The 27,485-nt window shown below is 45.0% G+C and overlaps 2 protein-coding genes across 6 annotated transcripts in view; one reads left to right on the forward strand and one right to left on the reverse strand.

Annotated features, from left to right (window-relative positions):
- LOC116842698 overlaps positions 1 to 27,485 on the reverse strand; it is a 287,750-nt gene that overhangs the window by 102,114 nt on the left and 158,151 nt on the right. For all 4 annotated transcript variants that reach the window (XM_032812264.1, XM_032812263.1, XM_032812262.1 and 1 more), the window contains exons 2-3: positions 13,578 to 13,679; positions 13,362 to 13,406 (exon numbers count right to left, since the gene is read on the reverse strand). In XM_032812264.1, coding sequence (XP_032668155.1) covers positions 13,362 to 13,406; positions 13,578 to 13,679 — 147 coding nt within the window. The remainder of the gene's footprint in view (positions 1 to 13,361; positions 13,407 to 13,577; positions 13,680 to 27,485) is intronic.
- Positions 1 to 27,485, forward strand: part of LOC116842697 (serine/threonine-protein kinase MARK2-like) — a 284,293-nt gene that overhangs the window by 44,505 nt on the left and 212,303 nt on the right. The gene's annotated exons all lie outside the window — the stretch shown is intronic.

Raw genomic sequence — 27,485 nt, forward strand, 5'->3', positions numbered from 1 at the left:
GTAGATTGTGCGCTGGTTCCATAAATCAATTGATTCATAGATCTATAAGGCTCTCGCTTTCTCTTAGATTGCGCGGTAAGGACAACGATCTCAGATTAAATCTATAACACGTTCTCCCTCTCTCTGCATGTATGTATATATATATATATATATATATATATATATATATATATATATCGTTCCTTCTCGTGTTCTTTACGTGGAAATTAGCGCGCAGCGTGTCGCGCGAGAATTAAATCGACGCGATACGCGACCGGAAATTAAAACGGAAATTAAAGTTAAAAGAAATTAAAGAGAGACGCACGGCTGACACAAATTATGCGCGAGACCATAGAATCTGTCTCAAACACTTCCACGTACTTTTTCGAGATTCTGGGATTTCTCTATTGACACGAACCTCCTTTGCCTTGCGGTCTGTCTCTAATTGTCCGACGTCGACGTCGGGCGAGCAAATAACGCGCATATTTCGTGCGGTGCCGCGGGATTATTGTATCTCGTGAGACGCGCCTGTTGCGACCGGGAGCCCCCTTAATAGTAAAATAAGCTTTTCGTGTTAAAAGCGCGCGAACGAGGACGAGGATCTTTAACGACACGAGGTGACTGATGTCGCGCTTCTCGGAAGGTCCATTGACACTGTCCCATTAAGTAGACGGACGACAAAACAATTTAGCGTTAATTAATGTTGCGCCGGCGGATCCTGCCGAGCCGAGTGCGGTCGTCGCCACTGAAAATGTTGATAGAGCCGGCGATGCCCGACTCTCTTTATCTACGTACAACCCACTTTCATTATCGTTTCTTCTACGGAAGCGAAAGAGTTCCCGCGCTGTGGCATGTCGTCGCTTCCCGTTGAAAGTACGGAGCCACGAAGTTCGGAAATTTGTCGTCGCGTTTTTCCCATAAAACCACTGCTCGTTTTTTCCTTCTTTTTGTTCTCTCTTCTTCATGGTTCGAGAAGTCAAACGAAGGGGTCGCCGACAGATGCCCGAGTTTTAAGAGGATCCTGGCCGAAGGAGATAGACACGTATACACGCACACGTGCACAGGGAGCGGCGAATCGGAGAACCGACCGGTCGGCACGAGGAGCGGATCGCCGGCTGGCCGGCGTGGCAGGTTCGCACGACCTTAGCGTTTCAGTGTTTGCCCACAAATCGACAAGAACTGGTCGGTGCAGGTTTTTCTGGGCGGTAACGAACCAACTGCAGTAGGTCGGCCGCGGTAGGGATCGGCCGCGGGAGATGGCGAGGCTGTGCTCGAGAGTGCAGATGCCGGGGAGTGGCCTTGCCCTTCGCACACAAGGCCAGAGTTCATGAGCGGTCTCCACTCTCGGTGCACGCTTCGCTCGGTACACTCGGTACGCGCTAACTCTTTCGCACGGTCCACCTTCCAGATAAGAGCCGGGTCTCTTCTCGCGAGGGTAATCGCGTGGGCCGGTCACACGAGAGCGGCGAGGATCCGGGAAGAGGCTTAACAGCCCGGGAAATCCGACGGTTCGGCTTCTATGAGAGAGCGCACTTGTGAGATTTTCAAATCCGAGGATCTTAGCGCTCCGACGCTAAATAATTAACACCGACCTTTGAGAGTCGTACGGCGGCTCCGTAAGTACTCGACAATTCGGTCGCGCCTCGGCGCGACCGAGGCGGACTTTCTGTCCGGGAATGCCCGACGTTGGGACTCGGGACGGAGCACAGCTCACGAAAGAAAAGCGATCAGACAATTCGACATTTGGAAAAATTCCCAACACTACGAGGGATCCGACAGCGCGCGGCTGTTAACATGTCTTAAGTACAGCCGGCTTTGCGAAGATTCGCACCCGAGCGAAAAATCGGCGTTAAGAATAGAAGGACTTCCACGGTCCTTCAAAATCCCTCAGAATCCGTGTCTACGGTTGTTCACATAGTTTCGACGCTGAAATTGCAAAGGTTTTGGAGTTTGAAGCGCGACGGACTCGAAAGAGGAAAAAGATGAAAAGAGGATCAAAGCGCCCCGCGCGGCCACCAAGAACCCGAGGAAACAAGGAAGAAAGGAAGAAGCCAGGGCCAACCAGGCCGGCAGGCAGGCAGGATCTCCGCAGAAGAGACCAGTCTCGGTCTGCCGAGACCGCTCTCTACTTTGCGCTCGGCCGAAACTCGCCTCCACTATCAGAACCGCGCGCCGAGCATAAGAGCGCGCGAGCGATCTGCACGAACTTCGAGATCCTCCGGCGCGATTTCTCGCGGTCGGAGCGCGGTGGTCGACGCGGTGGTCGAACTCGTTATAGCCGCATCGGCCCTGATCCGCCCGCGAGAGGGAAAAAGAGAAAGAAAGAGAGAGAGAGAGAGAGAGAGAGAGAGAGAGAGAGAGAGAGAGAAAGAGCTCCGTGCCGTCTGCGAGCGCCGTCGCTGCATCCGCCGAGAACGACCAGTTCGCCGGAGGTCGTCGCATCGGTAGTTAGCAGGTCTGCCGTTTGTGCAAACAGCCTCGACGAGGCTCGATGCCTCTCCGTGAGTCATCTCCACTCGAGAGGCTGTGCGCACTTTCGATCGTCGGACGACCGCCTGCCTGCCTGCCTGCCTGCCAGCCTGCCTGCGGCGAGAGCGCGACGCCTCGTTCGTGTGTCGTGGCCCGCCGCGGGTCGATAAACTTCGTTATCGCGCTCTCGCTCTCGTAATTCGTTCACCCGCGATTTAAAGGTGCAGCGGACGCGCGAAGAAGCGGCACGTACAATCGCGTCAAAGGAGAGAGAGAAAATGTAGTTGAAAGGGGACATTCTTTAAAGAAAAAAGGATGGAAAAAAATTAGAAATTGTTTACTGTTATTGTTTTAAGGAAACTATTGAAAGGGACTCAGATATAGAGGAGAGTTGCCGAAATCGTACCTCATCAATTTCTTTATTATTACTAAATATGAATGGCATTAAAAAATGAGAAATAAGTGAGCAATGAGAAATATAAACGAAAAAATTCAGATTATCAAATTAAATGTTGATCTAACTAAAATTATAGTCATTTTTATCCCAACCACATTTTTTTCTTGTTTCAACAAGAAAATGGTAATGTGGCGTATAAGATTATTGTCTTTACCATTATACTAGAATTTGATAAAAAAAACTAGTTCTTTTATCTTGTAATTTATAGTAATCATTTCTCTATGCAATTACAATTACAAATATCAGGCATTTTTCTCAGTGTATGACGAAATTGAACATGCTCTCGAGGTTGCCTCGAAATATACAAGTTATAGCGCGACCGGATCGATCCCTGCGAGCGATTCGAAAAGTTGCGGCCACGGTGACGACGCAGCGAGTCGCCCGGCGATATCCAGCTGCGTTAATCAAACTCCGACCGCAAACGTGGTCCTACTCCCTCCCTAAAAAAAAAAAAAAAAAAAAAAAAAAAAAAAAAAAAAAAAAAAAAAAAAAAAAAAAAAAAAAAAAAAAAAAAAAAAAAAAAAAAAAAAAAAAAAAAAAAAAAAAAAAAAAAAAAAAAAAAAAAAAAAAAAAAAAAAAAAAAAAAAAAAAAAAAAAAAAAAAAAAAAAAAAAAAAAAAAAAAAAAAAAAAAAAAAAAAAAAAAAAAAAAAAAAAAAAAAAAAAAAAAAAAAAAAAAAAAAAAAAAAAAAAAAAAAAAAAAAAAAAAAAAAAAAAAAAAAAAAAAAAAAAAAAAAAAAAAAAAAAAAAAAAAAAAAAAAAAAAAAAAAAAAAAAAAAAAAAAAAAAAAAAAAAAAAAAAAAAAAAAAAAAAAAAAAAAAAAAAAAAAAAAAAAAAAAAAAAAAAAAAAAAAAAAAAAAAAAAAAAAAAAAAAAAAAAAAAAAAAAAAAAAAAAAAAAAAAAAAAAAAAAAAAAAAAAAAAAAAAAAAAAAAAAAAAAAAAAAAAAAAAAAAAAAAAAAAAAAAAAAAAAAAAAAAAAAAAAAAAAAAAAAAAAAAAAAAAAAAAAAAAAAAAAAAAAAAAAAAAAAAAAAAAAAAAAAAAAAAAAAAAAAAAAAAAAAAAAAAAAAAAAAAAAAAAAAAAAAAAAAAAAAAAAAAAAAAAAAAAAAAAAAGAAAAGACCCACGCACTCGTACTTTCTCCGTATCGGCGGCGGGAGCGCGGAGATACGCCTTTATCGTTCCGCCGGGAGATCGGCTTCCCCGATGACGACTGCGGCGTGAAGTCGTCGTCGCCAGCGCCGTAAAACACTCCCGGACTTGTTGACAAATTCGTCGTGCTCGCGCGAGACGGTCGTCGGCCAGGCGGGCGGTCGACCGAGAGAATATGAGTCACGAGCGAAGGCAGAACGCGCGAGTTCCACGACCCACAGCGCGAGTGTACATGCGTAGAAACCGACCAACATACAGAGCGCACACACGGCGCTCATATTTACGCGACACTCTCTCGCCCGCGCTATTATCATTCCCGTTGAATATTCTCCACCTCGCCTCGCGGTTACTTTCATTCAAATCGCTGCGGAAGGATCGCGCGAGGTCGCTCGCATAAAATCAGCATAAGTCGGCCGCGACAGCGGCGCGGGAGAAAATTCGCCGATTGCGTATGACTGCGCGATGAAGAAATCCCGCGCCGGCGTGAGAATAATAATAATAATAATAATAATCGAATCGCTTTATTACACAAAAGGTACTAAACCGTTACCGATACGAGGATGTTTCCGCAAACGTCGACGTGGGCAGATTTGCATAAGGACAGTGCACGACACGCGGCCGACCATTATCGCCAATTAACACCCATACGGTTTCGCGCGTAATCCTGGAAGATCGTTCCGGCAAGCCACGGTACGGAATAAAATTTCGTATACGTCGCACATGGAGAGTGGGGTTTCCGCAGCGTCGGGAGAACGTCGAGGAAATTATAGCGACGATCGCGTTCGACTGAGTCAATGTCCGTCTCGCGTGTCTCGGGGAATAATGACGCAATTTTGATCTACTTCGTGAATTGAGGATCATTTCTGTCCCTCTTTCTCCGGCTAATTCTTCAATTATTCAACTGTGTAGTAGTTTCTTGTATGTATGCGATTACAATTTCGTTTCTTTATCACAAAAACCCGGAAAGAGTCAAGTCTTGAGAATACGCAAGTGAAAATCGAAAGCTGGATCAGTAATTTGACGTAAAAAAATTTCATCTGAAAAGTTTTGACAACGGCGGGATGTTAAAGAGGCTGAAACGTATGTGCGACGCAGGATATTCTTTTAATTATCAAAATGTTCGTCTAACCGCAAACGTTATCCTACATTTGATGGAAGATAAATTTTTTAGATATTTTTCCTGTGGATCGCCGAATTTACTATTTCTATAATAATTATAATGCCGTAAATACGTAGCCCAGCTCTACAAAAAATATTGTAAAATGAAACATAATCTTCACATAATAAATTTTTATTACAATATTTTCTCTATGTAGAACCACTGGCACATGTGCCAGTCATGATCTGGCGCTTGAGAGGTACTCTTCCCAGAGCGCATAATAAATAAAACATTCTCTTTCTCTCTCTCTCTCTCTCTCTCTCTCTCTCTCTCTCTCTCCCCCATTCTCTTCCACGAAAGACAGAGAGGAAGTTTCCCGCGATATTTCCTCAAGTGCGCCCACAATCGTCCAGCGCGTCCACGACCATATAATGTTTACCTTATGTCAGCCGCGCGCGCGATACGCAAGGTGGAATTGTTTGCGATCCCGTTGCGGGTAACGTCGCGTCACCGCTAAATGCACTCGACGTGTATACGCGCGCGTCTCGATCGGCCCGCCGACGTGATGTTATGATAGACCGGGAAATTTGCATTCTAGAGCGCGCACGTCGTGTTTGACGCACGAGCGCTTCGCGGCGTCTCCGAGTGGGTTTCTCTCCGTCCACCTCGAGCGCGAGAACGAACGCGTGCGAACGTCGTTATCTCGACGTTAATGACAGCTCGCCGAGTAGCCGAGTTCTCCATTCGAGAAGCCGGCCGTCACCGATCGGCGATCAGTATATGGGCCGATCGCTTTAATCGCGCTGTCTCGCGTCTTTTAGAAACGTCGATCGGAAAGGAGGCGCGATGAATCACGGAGGGAACCGATTCTCCGTCCCGAATATCAATTTATTCTATACTCCTGATCAGATCGATCCCAATCTGGTTTGTGCAAAGAAACAAAATTGAGCCGCGTCAGCGATCCAGATAACACAGAAAGCCCTGAGATTATCCTGGATGTAGCTCGGGAGCTCCTGGACATATCCAGGATTATCTTAACATTTTGTGTTGTCTGGATGGATGGTAGCTAAATCTCGTTGTAACATGTGCGGATGTCTAAAGATGTAACTGTCCAGTACGCATATATTTAACTGTGAAATGAAATAGCAGAAACCCAAAGAATTCGGAAAATTCGCGAGGATTTCTTCGGACAACAATTCTAGTCGAAATTTCAGGCCTGCACTCTCGACTTTTTAACTTTCTAATATCTGTATATTCTGAAGACTTAGTGTATGTTTAATATACATGGAAACTGAAAACCTACTTAATGTTTCTGAATCCCTCAGGTTCAGATGGATAAAAACGCTACCATCATATTCAGCGAACTAAAAAATGTAAGATTATGTATAATTTACGTTACACCTTTTAGATCAAAATCGGCCCATTTTATCCATCGTTCTCTCACTTATAGCAGGAAATATATTTTACGGCAAATCATGATTAACTGCGAAATCTTTTTTCTTCGCGTATAAGATGATGCTACCGCAACCTAATGAGTCATCTAACGCAACATGGCAACGAGGACTTTATCAATAATAAGGATTATTAATAATTACGGCTATATTAATAATTAGAGTCCGATAACGTCATCCTGTAACAGATCACTGACTGGAATTAACTTGACCAGGCGGATGGAATAAATTTCTAGTCGGGATGGTTATTAATTCGAGGATATGACAGCGATGCGCTCGCGACGTAGTTTTTCGCAGCCGAGGTGTCGCGACTGCGTGTCGTGAGTAATCGCCGCGGCGCCGTCGATTTTCTTGTTTGATCAGTGACGCGAATCCGCGGTCTAGGAACAAAGAGGAGAAAAAACGGTGTCACCGTTGCGCGTGATTAATCGAATAAATAGTGTTCGATGGGGCCAACGAACTCGGCTTCGTGCGCGAGTGAGCGACAAAGCGTCACGATCCCGTGCGAAAGTTGGGATTGTGTATTCTCCTTGCAAGTCTCTTATCTTTATCGCATTCCTTCTGAATATACAAAGAGGTGTCTTTAACCCCTTTCGGTATCGAGCTCCACCGGGCTAAAGACCGCGGAAGGAAGAAAGAAAGAAAGAAAGAAAGAAAGGAAGAAAGAGAAAACTCACTTTTCCGGAGAAAAGTCGCGCGCAAACGCAGCCCTCGGCGAGGATGTCCGCGCGCTCAGATCGGGATTTGCTTTAGGAGACGATAAATAACGACAGACAATATTCCCACCGGCGAGAGATTTCCGTCGCGTCGGCCGCGTCACGCGAAAGTTTACGTTCGCTCGTAGATCGTGAATTAACGACGTATGTAAATAAGCGTTAGATCGCATCGTAGCTTCCCGTATAACGAACAGTCTCCGCTATCGCTTCCCGGATACCGAAAGAGTTACGCAACGCAACGCGACTCGACGCAGCGCGGCGCGGCGCGCAACGCAGCGCAACGCAACGCAACGCAACGCAACGCACGCACGGCGTTCGATCGTCCGTGCGATTTTTCGAGGCGCTCTCGAGACGAGTGTGTACGCGTTCGGCTCGTCCTCGGACGCGACGCAGCGCAGCGCGACGTCGACGCCCGCTGCATTCCCGATGCAATTGTGGATTATTTGCGCCGCTGGCGTGGCATTGCACCGAGCCGCGCAGACGTTTGCCCCGCGGCACGAGGTCAGACGGTGACGCGAGGTGCGAATTTATCCTGCCGATATCTTCCTCTCTTTCTGCTCATCTCCTTCTTGCCTTCGTGTCCTCCCGCATCCTCCCCCTCTTTCCCGCCCCGCTTCCGACTCGGCTCTCCGTCTCTTTTTTCTCGAGACCGATTCGCGAGCATCCGATCGCCGCCTCTCCGCTCTTCATCCCGCCACCCCTCCCCCCGCCCGCCGTCTCTCCCACGCCCGGCAGCAAGGGGGGAGAGTCCCCCTCGATCGACCTCCGGTTTCGCCGTGTCGAGCTGTGTGCGGTGTCGCTGAACGATGAACCCAAACCGGAATGCAAAGTCAAGGGCCCGGCGCAATAAGGGATAAATCGAAAACGCTCCGGGGAAGAAGGACACGTTTCCGTGATCCACGGAGGAGGATGATTGCGCAGCACCGGTGTGTGAGCGCTCGACGCGGAACGAGAGAAACCGACTTTACGTGCGGAATTGTCACGGACAGGCTAGGCACGGTTCCTTTCTTTCCCAGTCGAAATTTTGATCCTGTTTTCGACTTCGATCTAATATTTATTTTGATACTCTAAAAAACCTATCCAGCTCTGTTGATGTTCTTCCTACTAACTTTGCCGGGGAGGTCCTCTTCCGAACCAACAAGTGGCATTTTGTGTACTCTCTGCCGTTCAAAGGTCTCAAGTAGAACCTCAGTTCCCATGTGCATTAAACATACCACTGATCCTCCAGAATATACGGATGTTAAAAAGTTCAGGTCGAGAGGGAGGTTAAAATTTTGACTCGAGTTATTGTCCAAAATAAGAATTTCCTGCAGATTATCCGAGTTTTTCGGATTGTTCTCCTTCGCGGCTGAAATCCCCGCGACGCAGCCGGCGAGCTCTCCAGAGGCTTCCAAGTGAAGCGCGGGAGAAAGGAGAATTGTGAAAATCCCCGGCCGCGGAACTCTCGCGGGAGTTTCCGAAACGACTCCGTCGTCGTTCGTTTCGCAAAGTTTCCCGCGAAGTCGACTTATTCCTATTCGCGCGGACGCTTTAGTCGCCGGCCATATCACAAATATCACGGCGGACCGCGCGTAATTCCGCGCGTCGCTCCGCTGACAAGCAAGAAACTTCGACACTGGCGCGGTTAATTAACGCTCTCTCGTTAATGGAGCCCCCTCGATCGGCGGCGTATCCATTTAATTACCCGCGCGAGCTCGAGCTGTCCCGTCGTCTCTACGAGTTCGTAATTCCCGATAAGTGTCTACCTTCCGTCTGCATCGCATTATCCGTCCGTGTACACGATGCCGCGACGACGACGACGACGACGACTACTACTACTACTACTACTCGCGCGAATCCACTCTCTTAGACGCGGATTTCACCGATCAATTAAACGGGCCGGAGCGAGGCGCGTTCATCGACTTACAGACTCGAGATTTCAGGAGAGCCGTCTCTCCTCGCGTTCTCCCAGCTTCTCCGCGCGACCGATCTCGTTGAGGAATAATCTCACGTTGGGGAATTTGCGCTCTCGATTTAAGAGAATGCCAAAGTGGATGACAAACTCGAAAAGTCGATCGAGGCGATCGTCACAAGTACCATCACGCTATCATTGCAAATTCAAGTTATTTTCAAACGCATAAGCGTGTAATTTGACCGTAAAGCCCTTTCACATTTATTTCTTTCAAGTTATGTCATTTAATATGTATACGTTTAATAGACGTGTAAATTATGATTTAATATGTTGAAATAAGTTAAAACGATAAGAAACGTGTAAAAAGAGACTCAGCCAAAATATCACTTGGATCTCGTGATCTTTTCCGTATTTCTTATACACATAAATTTTATGTAAGCGTGTGCTACTTTGTTTTACCATATTTACCATATTAGCGGAAAACAGCGCGTGTATAGAAATTTTTTGAAAACTTTTCGTGTGTTTTTAAGTTTCAAAATTCAATTGTAACTCTGTATATGTATAAGCTTTGCAAAAGAACAGTCGGCAAAGTTTTCAAGTGTATAGCAGTCCCCTAAACTGATTTAACCGTCCGTCGTGTAATCGATCCATTACGAATGATAAGGTCGAGTAACAGCGAACTATCGTACCATGGCCCGCGATTTTCCGTCCGTCTGTGACGTTTATGTCATCCTTAGAAACTGTCGCAGCCGCGTTTACGCAACGCAAACGTTCGTAAATCATGAGCTCCGCGGTGGTGGAGTTGCGTATCCGGTCGTACGCACTCCCGTACACGTGTGCCCCGTTAAAATCGGCTTATCGGCCGCGACTCGCCGTGACTTGGCCGCGTGTCACGATTGTGTGCATGTGTGGACTTAAGCCGGTCAGCGCCGCGTGATCGACCATCGACGTCCGCCGCCGCTGCTTTCGTTTATAGTGCATTAAGCTGTTACGCTCTATTACGGGACTGGAGGAAACGAGCAGTGAAAAAGCAGCGAATAAAAATATGAATATTGGCCAATCACGCGCGCGCCCGGGGGAGTACCCGTGCAATTGCTCAATTTGCCTGTTTCCTTATTTCCACTTCTTGCGCCCTTCCATTCCGTAATGGCTATTACGGGTCGCAGCGCGGCGAATATGAGCGTGTCTTTCGCGATTTTGCGCGATTTTGCCCCTCCCTACCGACACCGAGCCGGAACATGCGATAAATATACGATAACGACGACGCGTTCGCGTCCGAGATCGTGCTTCCGATTCTGAGACGTGCGTTTCCTGCTCTCTAAATTTCTTGCAGTGAAACTCAATCAAAACAGGCGAAAACTTATTGGAAGCGGTAGTGAAACTACTATTCTAAATCACTAGAGAAAATGTATGATAATAACGTGTCATAGATAAGGATCGGCGATCCTTATCTCGCGAACTTGTTCGTAGATTGTCGAGAAGTCGAGATAAACGAAAACTTCCGCAAATAAACGCTGCTCAAACCATTGAGAAATCGCGTAAATCGGGTGTATATAGTATATTAATTTTTTCTATTTTTTTACACAGGATATCCCCCCCAAATCTTTGGGTGACGCTTTAATAATGATCGACAGATCAAGACGGATTATGAATCCGTCAAAGAGAAGTTTATGTCATATCATTACCAATTATGCAGTGTCAATAGTTTTGCATTGAACCTTGCAATCCTAACTTTATATCAGAGTACACATCATTAAAATATATATAAATATGTTCGATATTCGATATATACATATACTACTGTGTCCAAAAAGTAAGGTGACATTGCATTTATTTCGAAAATTCTTTATTTATTCTTGCAAATCAATTTCGTCCCCTTCAAAGTAATCCCCCCCTGATATAATACACTTATTCCAACGGATTTTCCAATCTTCGAAACAGTTGTAATAATCGATTTCAGGAATGGCCTTTAGCTCCTTCTTCGCAGCGGCTTAAATCTCTTCTATCGACTCGAAACGGTGTCCCCGGAGCCAGAAGTCGCATGGAGCCAAATCAGGTGAATACGGTGGTTGTGGAACGATATTAGTCGAGTTTTTGGCTAAAAAATCACGAATAATCAGCGCAGTGTGTGACGGTGCATTATCGTCACACAGTTAGCCGCTGCGAAGAAGGAGCTAAAGGCCATTCCTGAAATCGATTATTACAACTGTTTCGAAGATTGGAAAATCCGTTGGAATAAGTGTATTATATCAGGGGGGGATTACTTTGAAGGGGACGAAATTGATTTGCAAGAATAAATAAAGAATTTTCGAAATAAATGCAATGTCACCTTACTTTTTGGACACAGTAGTATGTTCACATTTTACATATTAAATCATTAGAATGTTTATGCAGCGTAAAAATTGTGATATATGTGACTGCACGGAGAGAATTTCATTGTAAAAATTATTATGAAATTTTTAAGCAAGGAATAGATCGACATTCTATAATATATAGTAACTGATTATATCATATTAATTATATATATATTCATTTCGTATGTTCTATTTCAGAAACTGAAATGTACTATTAAAATATTTACAATGCTTTTAGCGAAATTGACTGTTTCTTTTAGCGAAATAGACTTATTGACAATCTATTTCTATAAATGTAATAAAATTAAAAATAATTCAATATGTGAAAATAAATAAAATTGAAAATAACTTATGAAAGAGAAGAAGTACAATATTCTCTCCATGCGCCGTCACTCTATTCGTAAGAAATCAATGCGATTGAAAAATAGCCATGCACTACGTAATATGATACTCTGTGAGTGTTGAAATTTAACACTCACCAATCTGCGTTGAAATTTGGCGACATCCATCCAGATCCACCCACGTCCTGTCAGGTCCAGCCAGGTCGAGACAGCTCACCGTTGCCTCCAGCGTCGCATGCCGCGTTGCTTGCCCTTTATATCGTTTTACTTCACTCGCGGCGCGACTGACACTCGTGTCAATCGATAACGTTCGACGAATATTTAACGAAGCGGTATCGACAAAGAATTTTGATTTACGACAAGGTCCGCGAATATATGTTTAACGACGGACGAAACGGAACATGTGAATACTGTGAGATTTTCCGAGTCGAAAGTTGAGTTCTAACACTAAATCCTGTTGAACGTAATGAAGCAAAATATCAAGATACGAAATTATATAGACTATTGTTCTCTTTTGATGCTTCAAGATTATTTAATGTTTTACTTTATCTCTCGATATTCTATCTATAATTAATTTTTTTTTGTTAACTGCAGATAGAGCACGCGCGACAAATTTAAATAATTTAGTATAGATTAACATATATAAAATAACACACTTTTGAGTCTAGTCGCGTATGCGTGAGCAAAATGATTGCGAAGACCGTCGTAAAATTTTTCTCGATGAAGTTCGTTTGGTTATCAAGGCAATCGTGATGGTAAAGAATCAGTTGCTAAAAATCGCGACAGCTGTCAAATGCATCAGCGCGCCCGAGAGGGAATAAATAATCCCGCGTGTGAGAGTATTGCGAAATTTATATCTCAAAATTCATATCTCGACAGATTAATTAAAGGTCGTAGCGTTCGCGAAATTGATTAACGAGGCGAAATTAGCGCGTATTTCGCATGTGGCGCGTTTATAACGCGCAATTACTTCGCCATACATTTTGCGAAGCTCAAGGCCGGAGCTCGGCCGATATCTGATTTGGCATTGGGCCAATCATAACAAAAAATCGAGTCGTTGAACGAACTAGTGGTACACGTCGATATAAACAGACTGTGTATAATGACAACAATGGTCCTCTGTTTACACACACAATTGACTACCGTATGAAAAAATCTTTTGTATGAAATAAGAATGTAAAATATATTAAATCTCCGATATTATTCATCAAATTATAAGAAATTACTCGTAACATCAGATATTCTTGTCAACTTTTATGTAATAAAAGTCTTTCAAATAAAAACTTTAAATTCTCGATTCGCACAGTTTCATTTCGTTCGACGGCTCGTATTTATAAATATAAAAACCCAACATGCAAAATCTACTAATCGCATTGATTTCAGTAAAAGTTCGAAAATGATCCCATCGCTAAAATTTGAAAAAAAAAAGAGAAATTCTTCTCATATTTTGCACTCACCAAACTGCATCGAAGTCAGGGCAGGCCATATTCCGCTATTCAGTTCTGGAACAAAAAATGCTGATTAGATTTACAAGTTCTGTTTAACATGAACGAGCATATAAAATTAGGTATGTCATTTATGATCGAATTTTTAATTAATTTCACAAGTATATCTAAGTCTTCGATTGTAAAGAAATAAAAGAGAAATTAATAAGCTATAGACAATGAATTTACCTTCAAGCCTACCCTGCTTGACCCGAACCGAATCCTTCGGTATAGCATCCATCGGAAAGCCTTCATAGTGTGATCGCCACAACTTCGCCAAATCTGTGAGATCTAAAACAAAAAATAAATTTTCCTGATTAGGAGCAGCTATAGAGAAGTCAGACGATGTCGACTAATTAAAAATAAGAAACTGAACTAAAAAGAGGACTCTTAGATAATTAATTATAAAAAAAAAGAATCAGTTTAAATTTATATAATAAGTTTATATAATAAACTTATTATATAATAATATAAGTTTATATAATAAACTTATTAAGTTTAAATTTATATAATAAGAAACTGAACTAAAGAATTTCAAAGAAGACTCTAACATAATTAATTATAAAAAAAAGAATCAGTTTAAATTTATGCGCAAATCAAAATTTCTAATGAAGTGATTTAAACTATGAATAATGCACAAAAATATAAAGTTACAAAACGGAAGTATCAAGAATACACAAGTCGCGGTTGTAATTTCTCATTTAAATGTAACAAAAATAGAAAGTGATAGTCACCGTTAAAATATTGAGATGTTCCCGACGCTCACGATGATCGCGGAACGATAATCACACTTGCGAAATGCCGTAATTAGTTGTGCACGTGTTAAATTAAATTAAAACGGCGGAAACTCGAGCACGCGACGTCATTCAATTCGTTCACGCCCGTGTCTAGGATTTTTACGACTGAATATGTGTGTGTATATCTGCCTGCGTGTGTGTGTCGTACGTCGAGTGCACGTTTCGGGCACCTGATCTATCGTACACAAGAAAATTCTCGAGGAACGCTCGAGAGTACGATTTCACGTTCATCGGGAACGCGGTAATTTTCCCTTTGCAATGACGTTTGGTTCAAGTCGTTACGACGTCTGCAAGTGGAGTTATTAACAATTGTATCGATCCGCGCTTTAAATCACTCGGTGTTATCGCAGCGGATGAGACGACGCGACGCGTGAATGGAATGCGGCGCGGGACTATAGCTTCCGCAGTCACCTGACGCGGTACGCGACTCGGCACACACTGGTACGGCTCGCGCTGTCCCCTTCTCCCCCCTTCCCCCTCCCGCAACTCAGGTAAGCGTAGGCAACGCCCATTGCTCGCTGCGCGGTCATTCACCTTAGGCCCGATCTACAAAGGCTGCGTTCGTTTTGGCGTTTATAGCGCGTGTAAGCATCATTTGTCCTTGTTTAGTATTTGATAGAAACAAGGATAAAATGATGCTCAGAGCGTTGTAAGCGCCAAAACGAACGCAGCCAAAGCGTCGTCTACAATATGCGGAGTAAGCTTGGAGTAAGAAGTAAGCCGTAAGAATTGGCCAATTGTAGTCGATTATTATAAAAATAATCGTCTATGATTGATTAATTCTTACGGCTTACTTCTTACTCCAAGCTTATTCCACATATTGTAGACGACGCTCAATAGATGGAATAAGAAGCAGGAGTAGGAGTAAGAAATAAGCAGTAAGCAAATTGACCAATTCCATTCTCACGTTTCAAAAATAATCGATTGTGATTGGTCCATTTACTTACTGCTTATTTCTTACTCCTACTCCTACTCCTTACTTCATCTATTGTAGATCGGGCCATACTCTCGAAGTAGTGCGCCGGCGTAGCACGTGCGCGAATTTTTCATCCGAATCTAACGTCGACGCCGCGACATTAAACGCTTGAAATCTTTACGTGGTACACACATTGTTACACATTATTAACAAATTATACTTTCTGTTATAACATTTTGTTGTTTAATAAAATTTCTTTTTCGTCGGAATATAGAGAGGACGATTTGGTTGAATCAAATAAACACTTCTTTGGAATAGTCCAAACGAATTTTTCGATTAATCGAACAAAATTTTGAAGCAACAAAAATATTTATTTGCGGCTTAGTTCCAAAGAAATATTTTTGTTATATCAACCAAACAATTTGTTTGGATTATTCCAAAGAAACACTTATTTGATTCAATAAATCGTTCTCTCTGTGTAGCGCTCTTCATGCATCGCGTAGCTACCGACCACGGTATTCATATTTAGGTTATTTACTATAATCGGTTAATTTCGATATATCGGGATATCTGCGGCTTAGATGTATAATCACGGAGATGCTTTCTCCGTGTGAAAAAGAAATATTTCTTTTTAGATGCGTTTTCAAGGATACATCAATCGTTCGCTAGCGACATGCCATCGGCCGATACTTCACGATTCGCTTCGTGGAGGATGTTATGTGTAACGTGCAACGAATTAACGTTACAACGCGCTTTATTTTTACGCGATTAGCTGTTTCTCTAAGGCTTCCTTCGCCGTTTCACTGCTCGTATATAAAATGCGTGATAAAAATTGATTTCGAGTGTCTGTTTTGACAAACAGGTCGCTTTATCGCAAGAATGGTTTTGACACATAACTAAAATTTTTTTTTTATTTAAAATAGTTATTTCTGACTCTGATCATATTTTTTGATTATTTTAACACGAAGATGGTAGTGATAATTTATATAATGTTATTGTCACTAACCTTATAGTAGAAAGTAATTTGGAAAATGTTTTTTTGACCATATATAATTTATAAAAATTATTTTTCTCTATGTGATTATAGTTATTACTAATATATAAAATATATTTTTTTATCACAGTATTCTTTGAAACTCCGTAGTTCTTCGACTCGCAAACATTTCGTGCGCGTTTATATATACACACTAAATTCTTATGTCGTTAATTAATTTAATCACGACACTCCGCGAGGAAGTTCCCGCCTGACAACCGATATCTTGCGGTTTCAACAACGCACGATACCATTGGCTACGCGCCATGTCCAATTGTTTTTCATTCAACCGATCGTTTCTCGAGGCGATCGATTTTCCATCAACGAACAGTCGAACTGCTCGCGCGTTATTTATTTCAACATACACACGGTTTGCGAAATTGGACAGACGGACAATTCCGTCTGGCACGCGAATGCGGGCTTTTCCCTCGGATACGAGTCTCGCGATCGTCCAACTCGCGAATGCGCGCGCTCTTTCAATTTGCTCTCGTCACTCTGCATTTGCGAGTGAACGCGGAACGAAGTCGTAAAAAGCAGACTGCCAAGCACCAAAGTGAAAAGCTGCGAGGTCGCTTTGTGAAATAAGGCACCTCGTCGCCTTCCACAAGGCCATCGCGTTTTATCAGACGTCAGCAGACGTCGTTCGCGTAGTCGGTCGGTTGCCCGGCTGAAAAGACAGCTACGATAAAGTAAGAGAGAAAAGGAGAATGAGAGAGAGAGAGAGAGAGAGAGAGAGAGAGAGAGAGAGCGACTTTTCCAAGCTTGTACCTAACGAACGTCTCACCTTTCTTTCTCTCTTCCTTCCTCCTGTCCACCCGCTAGGTGTAACGGTACGCTCAGTCTCGGAATATGCTACAATAAAGCGAGTCCGAGCGGTCGTCGTAAATTTGGTCCGCCGCAGCCAGCTCGCCGTGAAGAATTATCACGAATCACACTGTTCTATCGTCGGAGCGACTAATGCGCGGCTAAACGCGCTTCCGCGGCGTTTTGTTTCTCGTCCTGCAAGAGAGTAGAGAGAGAGAGAGAGAGAGAGAAGAGGTTTCCCGGTGTCTCAGCGAGGATTTCAAGCGGTGCCTTTACAAGCGCGTCCGGTAATTAGCAGGGATTCGATTAGCGGACACACGCAGTGCGGTCGTCGTAGTTGTGGCGATGATGGTGGTGGTGGTGAGTAATAGTGGTCGCGGCAGTACCGGCGCGCGCGCTTCTAATGCTCGTTCCGCGGCGAAGTCGTCGTCGTCGTCGTCGTCGTGCGTGCGTGCGTGCGTGCGTGCTATGCGTTCGCCTCTCTCGTCGAAAGAGGCGGAGAGAAAGAAAACGTCTAATTAATGGCCGACCCAGTCCTAGTCCGGCGCGTTACGGGATTATGACCAAGTGCCGTAATTGCTCGGGCAAAAGGGTGACTAATAGCCCGCGGTATGAATGTGCTCGCGCACACGCGTACACTGTGACCGCGTACCTGTGCATGCGGAGCGTTGATAAACCGGCGTCGTGCTGTTAACTAACGCGATTAACGTTTCGCGAGGGATCCAATCGAGAAGCCCGCCCGGGGGCGCGATCAGTCGCGAGATCGCGAGCGCGTTTGAGCGATTTTTTTGCGGAATTTGGCTCTCCGAGATTAAATGTCTGGAAAAAAAAAACGTAGGAAGGAAACAGGCAGAGCCGCCGAATGCGGATTCGGATTGATAGGTTTTCGTTAGAAAAACTCATCGCCATGCCGGCGTCGACTTCTCCGTGAATCATTAGCGCGTCGCTGATGAGCGCCGCGCAAATCTTCGTATCAATCCATTACCGCTCAACAAAGTGTTAACGACTTTTTGCGACGAGAAGAGGATGAGAGAGGAGAAAGAGAGAAAGAGAGAGAGAGAGGAGGAGAGAGAGAGAGAGACAAGTGTGAGGGAAACATTTTTGTCAAGGCGACGAGGAGACACGTCGCCTTGGTACTCCGTTTGATTGCATGCAATAAGAGGGAAAAAATATCTATTCTCACACACATGCACACACATTAATAACATATGCATTTAAATCGAAATTCTTTTATTTAAATAAAATAATCAACTTGCTTTCATGATAAGCTCAGATTCTATGAAAACGTGTATTTTCTTGTTTGAAAAGCATTTTATATTACAATATAAGTAAACATGCTATACTCGCTGTGTGAAAAGATACTTTTTATCTCATAGATATTTCTTCTCTCAGTGTACGAATATCAATGATCGCGCGAGCGAGGGAAGAGAACGAGAGATCCGAGCCACAGAGCGACTAGGATCGATGCCGCTGGCATCTCCAGGATCCTAATGATCTGCGGGTGTCCCGGCGTGAAAGACCGACGAGGGCAACCGCGTAGTGTTCGACCTTCCGCACGGTCGGAGCGATACACTCCTACACACACATGTGCGCGCGAAAGGGTCTCCTTGCCAAATCTCTCCTAAGCAAACAGCCGTGCACGGCAGGTTAGATTTGTTTTCCAGATTAATGCACGGTTAACTAGCACTCTCCCTCTACACCCTCCCGCCCCCGTCTCGGTCGCTCCGCTTTTGTAACTCGCTCGCCTGTGCGCGCGCGCGCGCGCGCTCCTAACTAAACTATAATTCTTGCCGTATCTCGTCGTAAGAGCATTTAATTAATACGGTCTAGCGGCGCGGGCTATTTCCACGAAATCTCGTAATCTATAGCGCACTTTCGTGTCGCGAGCGTAATAACGTTTTAAGCGTATCGTCCCACCTCGTACAACCTTGTTAGCCGCCGCGGTAATTCCCGGAGCGAGCGACACGCTACACGACCAGCCAGCCAGCAAGCCAGCCAGCCAGCCAGCCAGCCAACCGACCGGTCGGTCGGTCGGTCGGTCGGTCCGCAGCGATACGCTTTTCACGAGGCACGAGAGGATCGCCCGAGTTAAAATCGCCGTCGCGCTCTTGTACTTCGACCTTTTTGTACTTCGACTTTTGAGCGAGACCATACGGTGGTATGTACGTTCAACGTCGATTACCCAGCCGCGACATCCCGAAGAGATGACTCTCCTCTGCGATATTGGCTCGCGCAACGAGGAATGCGATTATCACCTGGCGAGAGGACTCTCTTGAACCTTTGACGCGCGCTGAGAGAGCAATAATTATTCTCGTTAAAATTATAACGCGTTAATTAAATTGTTCATTATTCTGAAGGAACAGCAATAACGACGTGCAGATAAAGTCCGCACTGTTAACGTTTTACAGTAGCACCTAAAAATGTAAAAATCGTTCTTCCACGACGTGGAATTGTTTCACTAAATGTAGTTAAAAATGTCAAACACCGTTCTTGCAATGTACTGTCTCTGGCTTGAAGCTAGCTGGAAGCTAGCAGCGCCTTTTGATTCTTCGGAATGAATCGCGCGATGAAAAATGAATGAGGTCACAAAGGCTTTCGCGATTCTTTTAAGAATTGAAAAGAGAGATCTCGTCGTGTTCCAGTCGTGATGGCAAACAAGTCACTACGTTATAACGGACGGGGAATTAGTTGGATCCCAACTTCCTGGCAACTCCGATTTTAATTGACCGTCCTGCACGCTTACACGTAACATTGTTACAGTACGACTTAGTTCTCCGCGATCCAAAGCCTCTCGCGCTCTGCGTTAAGTTTACTAGTCGGGGCTGACCTCAGAGGGCTCGCCTCGAATCCTGAATAGACGCGGCAACTGCTACTAGCCGGTAGTAATAGTAGTCCTAATTCACTGGGAGTGGCAGATTGGCCCGACTCCGACTCTACTGTCTCAATTATCTTTGAGACAGAGAGAGAGAGAGAAAGAGAGAGAACAGCAGCGATGCGCGGGGCTTACGCTGCGAGCTCCGTGCGATGCCGCGAGCAAACCGTTCCAGCAACCGTCCGTCGCTTGCTTTGCGCTATCGTCGTTTGCCGCGGGTCCAATAAGTCCACGCGCTGTGGGAAACTGCTCGAGCAGTATAGCTAAGAACGTTACGCCGTGGGCAGATGCGAAGAGCCGTGCCATGCCATGCTGTGGCGGCGAAGACGACGACGGACGGAGTGCTGTTCAGCGCGGCTCCGCGAGAGAAAGCGAGACGACGAGAGCGAACGAGCGGAGAGCGAAAGAGAGAGAGAAAGACAGGGACGGAGAGAGAAAGAGAGAGAAGGGGTTAGGTGGTTGTGGTCATCGTGGAGGTGGCGGCGGTGTGATGGTAGCGTTAGAGGCGGAGAGGTGGAGACGAGGAGGCGATATACAACGCCGCTGGAGGTTAATGCCGCGATCCGGTTCAGGGGGCAGCCTCTCGGTGCCCGCCTGAAAACAAGACCTTCCTGCTTACTCGCCTGCTGGCCGACCGCAGCCAGCTCTATTACTACGTTTTCGGATCTCCGTGTCTCGTCTGGCTCCGTGTCAAGAGTCGCGTGAGGTCGCGGCGCACCGTGTATCGTCTGGCGCGCGTCGCAAATCGAAAAGCGCGAACATAAAAGAATTATATGCAGTCGGGGCCTGTCAGACGATTCACGACACACCCGTAGCGTGCAGAATGATCGCGTGATCATTCACCAATCTTCTTTAATTAGTACAACTCAGAATCTTACGTTCGCGAAATGGTAGAGGCATTTTACGTTCAGTTTGTTGCGTTCAGTACCTGCACACAACGGGTGTACGTTATGAATCGCCAGACACTCGGTATATTGAGTCAGTGGGAAATTCGGTTCGATTTTGGAGTTGAATCTGACTCAATCGCAGCGAGAAGAAGAAAGCACAAGAAAGAAAGAAAAAAAGAGTATAAAAAAGTAGAGCAACAGAAAAATACAATTGGCGCTGAAAATAATACAATAACTCTGGGTGAGACTGACTATCTTGTTTCTCAGTGTGCATGCAATGGAAACTAATTATTTGTCAGCCGAGAATTCGTCGTTTATGATTTCTCGCCAAGTATCCGGCGATATCCCTATTTCCACTATGTGGAAGGTGATTGGTTTACTTTCGAGAAAGGCAGGGCCGAACTTTCTGACTGATCCGACGTGTGCGTCAACACACGAGGAAGATCGAGGGAGAGAGGGCACGCGATATACAGGTTACGGTCGGTCATGACGCCTAAAAGCTTCTACCGTAACTGAGTTCAAGTCTCGTGGAAGTTGGCTGGTTTAACACAGGGGAAATTGTCGAACGCCTCGTCCGCGACAGGTGCGGTCGGCCCGTCCATCAGCATCGGCCTCCGATCGGACGGACCTTCGTCGTCGTAAGCGGAGGTTACCTCGGTTCGTGGTTTCCCGCCGTCAAGGCCTCTTAAAGATGGTTTTCGTCCTCGGCTTTATTACTCGAATACCATGCATTTATGCCGTCGCTCGTCTCCCTTGGGTGTGTTCGTTGACCCGTGGAGGAGAAGCGGTCGAGTTAACGCGAAGCGAAGCGCGTGAGAGACGGACGGCGCGAGCACCGAAAGACAGTAATTGGACTAAACGCCTTCGCCCGGTGTAAGAGCACTCGAGCGCGACTCGGGCAGCCGTGGATCCGCGGCTGCGAGGGGAGATTCGACGATCGTACGATAATCAAGCACGAAAATGCCGAGGCAAATCACGAAATTCGAATGGGAACGCGGCAACAAAATCCACGAAATTCGAGAAACTTTGAAAACCAATTTTCCAATAGTAGTGTATGCTTTGATTGAAATTTCCATTCCGTTTCAAGACACCAAACACATAAGAGAGAGTTTAAACTTCAATCTAAGCTCAAATTATCATTGACAAATCGGCCTTGAATTGGACTTATGTTATCTGCAGAACGTGTCACGTTTCGCCGAGTCAGATTCTTCTACTAAACTCGAGAAATTTCGAAATGTTAAAAAATTAACAAATTGCGCTCATACACATTGAGAGAGAAAATATTTTAGAAATAGGACATATTTATTCCCCGAGAATACTAATAACACATTGACTTGTACTAATATAAAATATTTTCCAACTAAAAAAATATACACTTTTTTCAAACCTTAGCTTTCTACGTTTTATTCTATTCGAAAAGAATTTAGATCAAGTAAATATGTTATCGGTATCCGCGCCGAAACAATATCTTTTATTTCCCAGATATTTCTCGTCAATATCGAAGATACTGAATACAAAAATAAGATATGAAATATATCAATCAAGCTACCAGACAAATCAAATGAAATAAATTCCTCTCGTGATGCGCGATGATATCGAGAAAATATCCGACGAATAAAATTTATTCATTTATTCTCGCCGCGCTCACACATAATACGACGCGCGCGCGCACGGAGTTTCCGACATCCGCGACCTGTTGGGGCATCCGGCGGATGCCCCGTGTAAAATCCCACAAATCCGATCGATCGCGAGGCACACGAACGAATCTAGACGCGTCGGTCCATCGCTCGTCTCGCCGACTGACGGTCGCGCGTGAGTGGGGACAGCGGAAAGACGGGTTAAACGATGTCAACTCCGGTATTTAACAACATGCACACGGACGGAGAGAGAGCCCCGGCTCTCTCGACTCGTGTCAAGGGCCTGGGGTCTCGATCGCGGTAATGACTTTATGAGCGTCATCAGTCACCGCGCGCTGCACTTACGCTCGCCGATATCGGCGGCGGCGACGGCGACGGTCGAGGTATTAGCCTTCTCTGTCGTGACCGAGACTGCATTTTTAACGAGGTCGACGTGAGACTCGCTCGCTTGGTCGATATTTCCCGGTGAAAATACACGTCCGAGCGCGCGACTCGAGAGGATAAACGCGCGTGGCCGACCTGAGACGAAATTTCGATCCCACTTTCCGCCTCAACGTTCCATTTAACGCTCATTTCGATACTTCGAAGCCTACATCAATCTCTTTCGATTCTATTTAACCTGTTAACCGTGCCGAGAAGTCCTCTTGTAGAACCTACACGGAGAAAATTTTATAGTAGAAATTAGGAATGTATGATTTTGTAACTGAGAGGAGCGGTAGACCGATATTTTCAGCAGTAATTCGCTATCCTTTCATTTCGTACGTTCTACTTATATTTTGAACTGAAATGTGCTGTGTTGAAATACTTGATGTCTCCAGCGAAATTTACTATATTTCCCGACAAAATAGATCTTTTTGGCAATCTATTCCCGGACTACTAAAAACATAGTAAACAATTGAAAAGAATTCACACGGAAGAAAACCATTTTGTACATTCTCTGCCATTCAGAGGCATCAAGTAGGATTTCAATATTTATATAAATTAAGAATACACTGAGAAAAAAATATTTGCAAATATCTTTGTAAGATAGAAGTTTATTTTACAGAAATAAGCTTTATATTCCACCAAGAAATTTTCAAGTGTTTCTTTTTCAATGCAAACCCTTTGGAACACACAGACGTTAGAAAGTTCAGCTCGAAAATAAGGCTAAGATTTGGACTCGTACAGCGACTTGTCCGACGAAGGCGCGGTTGGCCGGGGAGAAGGGAGTCGCGTCGTCGGTGAACTCTGAACCGGGCGCGATCGAGAGCGAAGTGTGAAAGCTCCGGAGTGTGCGCGTAATTCGATGGTACGGGACGTAACTGGATGCGTACGTGGCTACGACGGGCAGGCGTGTCGAAGGGCAGAGGAAAAGCTCGATTTACTTGGCACTGTATCGCCCGTTGAACTTGGACGTTTGAAATTACCCTGCTTAACGACACCGTAATTGCACGCCACCGCCGTGGGAACAGAATGGCGGCGATCCCGCCGACGGAGTCGCGTAGGCTCGGTCGTACGAATTCTACAATTTCCACGGCGTAATTCGCGAACGCGCTCTCCGTCCCCTCTTCCAAAAGTCAATTAACACCTTGAATCATCATCACCGCCGACTGGTCCCATCGATTGTTCGGAAACAAACATAAATCGAAGCGAACTTAATGTCAAACGTTCACGAAGCGGCAATATTTAATATGAAATATTTTGTCTAATTGTTCAAACTACCTTTTTGGAACTGCAATAATAAGCTACCAACAAAGAGTTAAAAAAGAATAAAAAATAAGTCTGTCAAATAGGTGAAGGCTCTTGAGCACTGCCTCTTTCCATCGATTTTCTGCCCGTCGATTAAACATTCAATTCGTTAGTGACGTTCAATTACGGCCTGTATATAAATTAACGAGACGCGCCGGAGCATCGTGATGCCGATGCCCATTCAACGTGTTAATAACATCTTTCTCTCTTTCTCTTTTGCTCCTCATTGACGCAAGGCAAAACGCTACACGACTCGCCCGCGTTTCTCTCTTTCGCTCTCTCATTCTCTCTCCGACCATCGATCAAGATCGCTAACGCGAGAAAGAGAGAGTCTCGTCATTTCCTTCTTCTCTTTTCTCTCGTGCTGCTCCCGAAGGGAGCACTCGGTTCACTCGAGTATCCGCGGAACGTTCAGGCCAGCAGCAGTACTATCGAGCACGACGGAGCCTCACCAGGACGCGAGATGCGGCGGCATAAAGACCTCCTCGGCGAGAGAGATCGCAGCATCGATTACACGCCTGGTAAGGTCAGAGACCCGCGATCTGGTTGGCAGGCCATGTGTACCGACCCCAGTCGCTCCTCTAAACAATACCACGCAACCGTACGTGTGCATCTATGCATGCGAGTGGCCGCGCGAATCGCCCTGCGAATCATCCGCGAAATGTGCCACGTGAGATTTTCGCGTTTCTCTCCTCTCCTCTCCTCTCCCTTTTCCCTCAACTCACGTCGCGGCCGCGTCCACGTCGAAGGCGTCACCGTTTCACGAGTCGCTTCAACGCGGCGCTTCGCCGGTGATGCGAATAGCGGCTGCAAATCGTCCTCGTGTACGTGCGCGAAACGCTCCAAGCGCTCGTACTGTACCTCGAGCGCACTCAACGACCTCGACGAGTTAATACTCGTCAAATAGCAGTCAGTTTCGATAGCTGGACGGATCGGCGTGCGACAGAGATGGGTAGATCGAGAGCTCTCCGCTCACTTCCGCGGTCACGAGAGCACGGAAGGTCGAGCACGAGACCGCAACTAATTCCGCAGTCGAAATGAAACGCGGCGGCTCTCCTCGGCCTCCCCTGGTGTGCCGGGCGTGGGCCTGTGTACGTGTCGCGTAAAAAATTGATATCCCGATCGGAAAATACGCTCGCGCCGTGGTGCGGTTTCGCGTGACCGCTAACACGCGTGTAAAAAGACCGAGTTATACGCGCGGTTTTACGGCGGAACCGCACGTACCGAGGCACCGCTAACTCTGTCCGTCCGTCTGTCCGTCTCGCATAGTGGAAAATGTTCAGATACTCCTAGCCAATGTTCTAAATCGTGTGATTTAAATTTAAATTTACATTTTTTATTCAAATAAATTAATTCATCGATTTTATATCAGGTTCTGGTAAAAATTCTATGACATCGAGTAAATTTGTGACCATTCTGTTTTCTGGAAGAAAATGTTACAAAATACTATCACGTTTTCAGTTAAAATATCATAAGGAATATTGCAAGTGGTTGTTGGTTGCTTAGCAACCAGTATGTCGCAGGTAAAGATCAATATAATAGGCAAAAATATATCAACATATTACTGCAAGGATCGTGCAGCATTCATACATAAAATTCAATTTTTAATCTGGCTTCGCTTAGATTATGCATCATATCGTGATCGCATTGGTCGAGAGAGTCGTTTCGTTATTAGATCTTTCCCGGGAGATTTCAGGAGGAAATGGAGAGAAGTCTGCCGTCGACGACGAATGTCGGTAGGTCGGTAGCCGCTCTCGGCCGCTCTCCGTCGGGCGCATGCCTCGGTTCGTAGGGTTTTACGATCCGTGTAATCGATGCTGCGATCAGCGCGCGAGGTCTTACGTTGCACCTTCCGCGCTGCCCACGAATGGCTTCGTTGTGCTTGTTAATCCCGCTGCAAATCTTATCGTTAGACAATTTCAGCGCAGGAAGCCCTTTATCGGCTTAGAGGGTCTAAGTCGCGGGGGCCACCGAGCGTTTCTAAGACCTCGAAATAATGGCTATTTCGGCGATATTACACCGCGCACGTGGTCCTTGTAAAAGCGTCCACTTGTCGCGGAGGACTTTGCCTCTTTTTGCCTTTCTTTCTTTCCGGATTAGCAGAAACTTGGTCAAGCGCGCGATCCCGAGATTTTCGCGCGCGAGAATCGCTACGAAAACGCGAAAATTGTTGCGCCGCGGTGTGCCTTTTACATTTTTTGGGGTGGATCTCGCTCGAGAGGAGCGAAAAGTCACTCGAGTGACTCGGCTGTCGCTCTATTTTTCGAGTGGAGTTCCACTCGAAGATAATTTTACCCTCCGCGTACAATGTTGGATCTGTGAGACTCGAATGAATATTTGATCGCTTAGTGACTTTCATAAAGAATCCGGGAAAATGTTGAAATAGTGCAAAGCTATTTGCGCAATTTTATTGCACTGCTATCTTACTCTCTAAAATCAATATATTCTTCATTGAAAAATGCTATACATATAACTGATGATACTATTATAAATATAACATTGCAATTAGTAAAATTTCGCTAAAAGAATCAGTTATTGATATAGCAATTGTTCCCATTATTTATGCAGTTTGCAAACTTAATTTTACCGCCACAAAGTTCATAGTAAGTTGAGATATTTTTACTGATACACCTTAAAAGAGTGTAGCTGAGGTTTTTTTGCATCTTTGAAAAAAAAATTGTTTCACACTTCAAGAAATATAATTGTACATGTTAAGAAGCAATAGCGAGGATTGTTATTGTGTATAATATTAAAATAAAAATTAACGCCTCCAAAACCAATTCTCCTGCAGGATTCTCCAGATATTCGAGAAGTTTAATTTCTGTGTCATGCAACTTTCCAATTGATCATTGGGTATTTTGATATCCGCTGCGGGTATCTTGCTCGTTGGAGGAGGAGGAGGAGGAGGAGGAGAAGGAGAAGGAGGAGGAGAAGGAGAAGGAGGAGGAGAAGGAGAAGGAGGAGGAGGAGGAGGAGGAGGAGACACGCACATTTTAAATCGACGCGGCGCGTTTAAGTAGTCACGCTCTATTAACCCGAACCGTTTCGTCGGCAGCGTGAAGCTTTAACGATCTCGAGTAATCCTGCCTTTTCCAATCGCTTTTCGAGAGCGGTCACGATTTATCGCACGCCACGTTTACCTTGGTTCGTTTCTGGCGTCGAGAGAGTTTGATCGACAGAATGAACGAGACTTAACTCGCGCGCGGTCGCCGCGCACTTGGGTGCGTTATCCGCTCGGTGACTTACGTAAAAGCCGCTCGTTACCGAGAACGGTCGGCGAAATTCGCGGACGGATTATATTGGCGTTCGCCTAGCGGCATGTCGCGGAATCGTGGGTGTCGGTCACGTTCAAAGAGACTCGTTCTGTCCTTGTCTCTCTCTCTCTCTCTCTCTCTCTCTCTCTCTCTCTCTCTCTCTCTCTCT

This window comes from Odontomachus brunneus, unplaced genomic scaffold, assembly GCF_010583005.1.
Source record: "Odontomachus brunneus isolate Ranch 3 - 2012 unplaced genomic scaffold, Obru_v1 Obru_scaffold_026, whole genome shotgun sequence".
Classification (NCBI taxonomy): Eukaryota; Metazoa; Arthropoda; class Insecta; order Hymenoptera; family Formicidae; genus Odontomachus; species Odontomachus brunneus.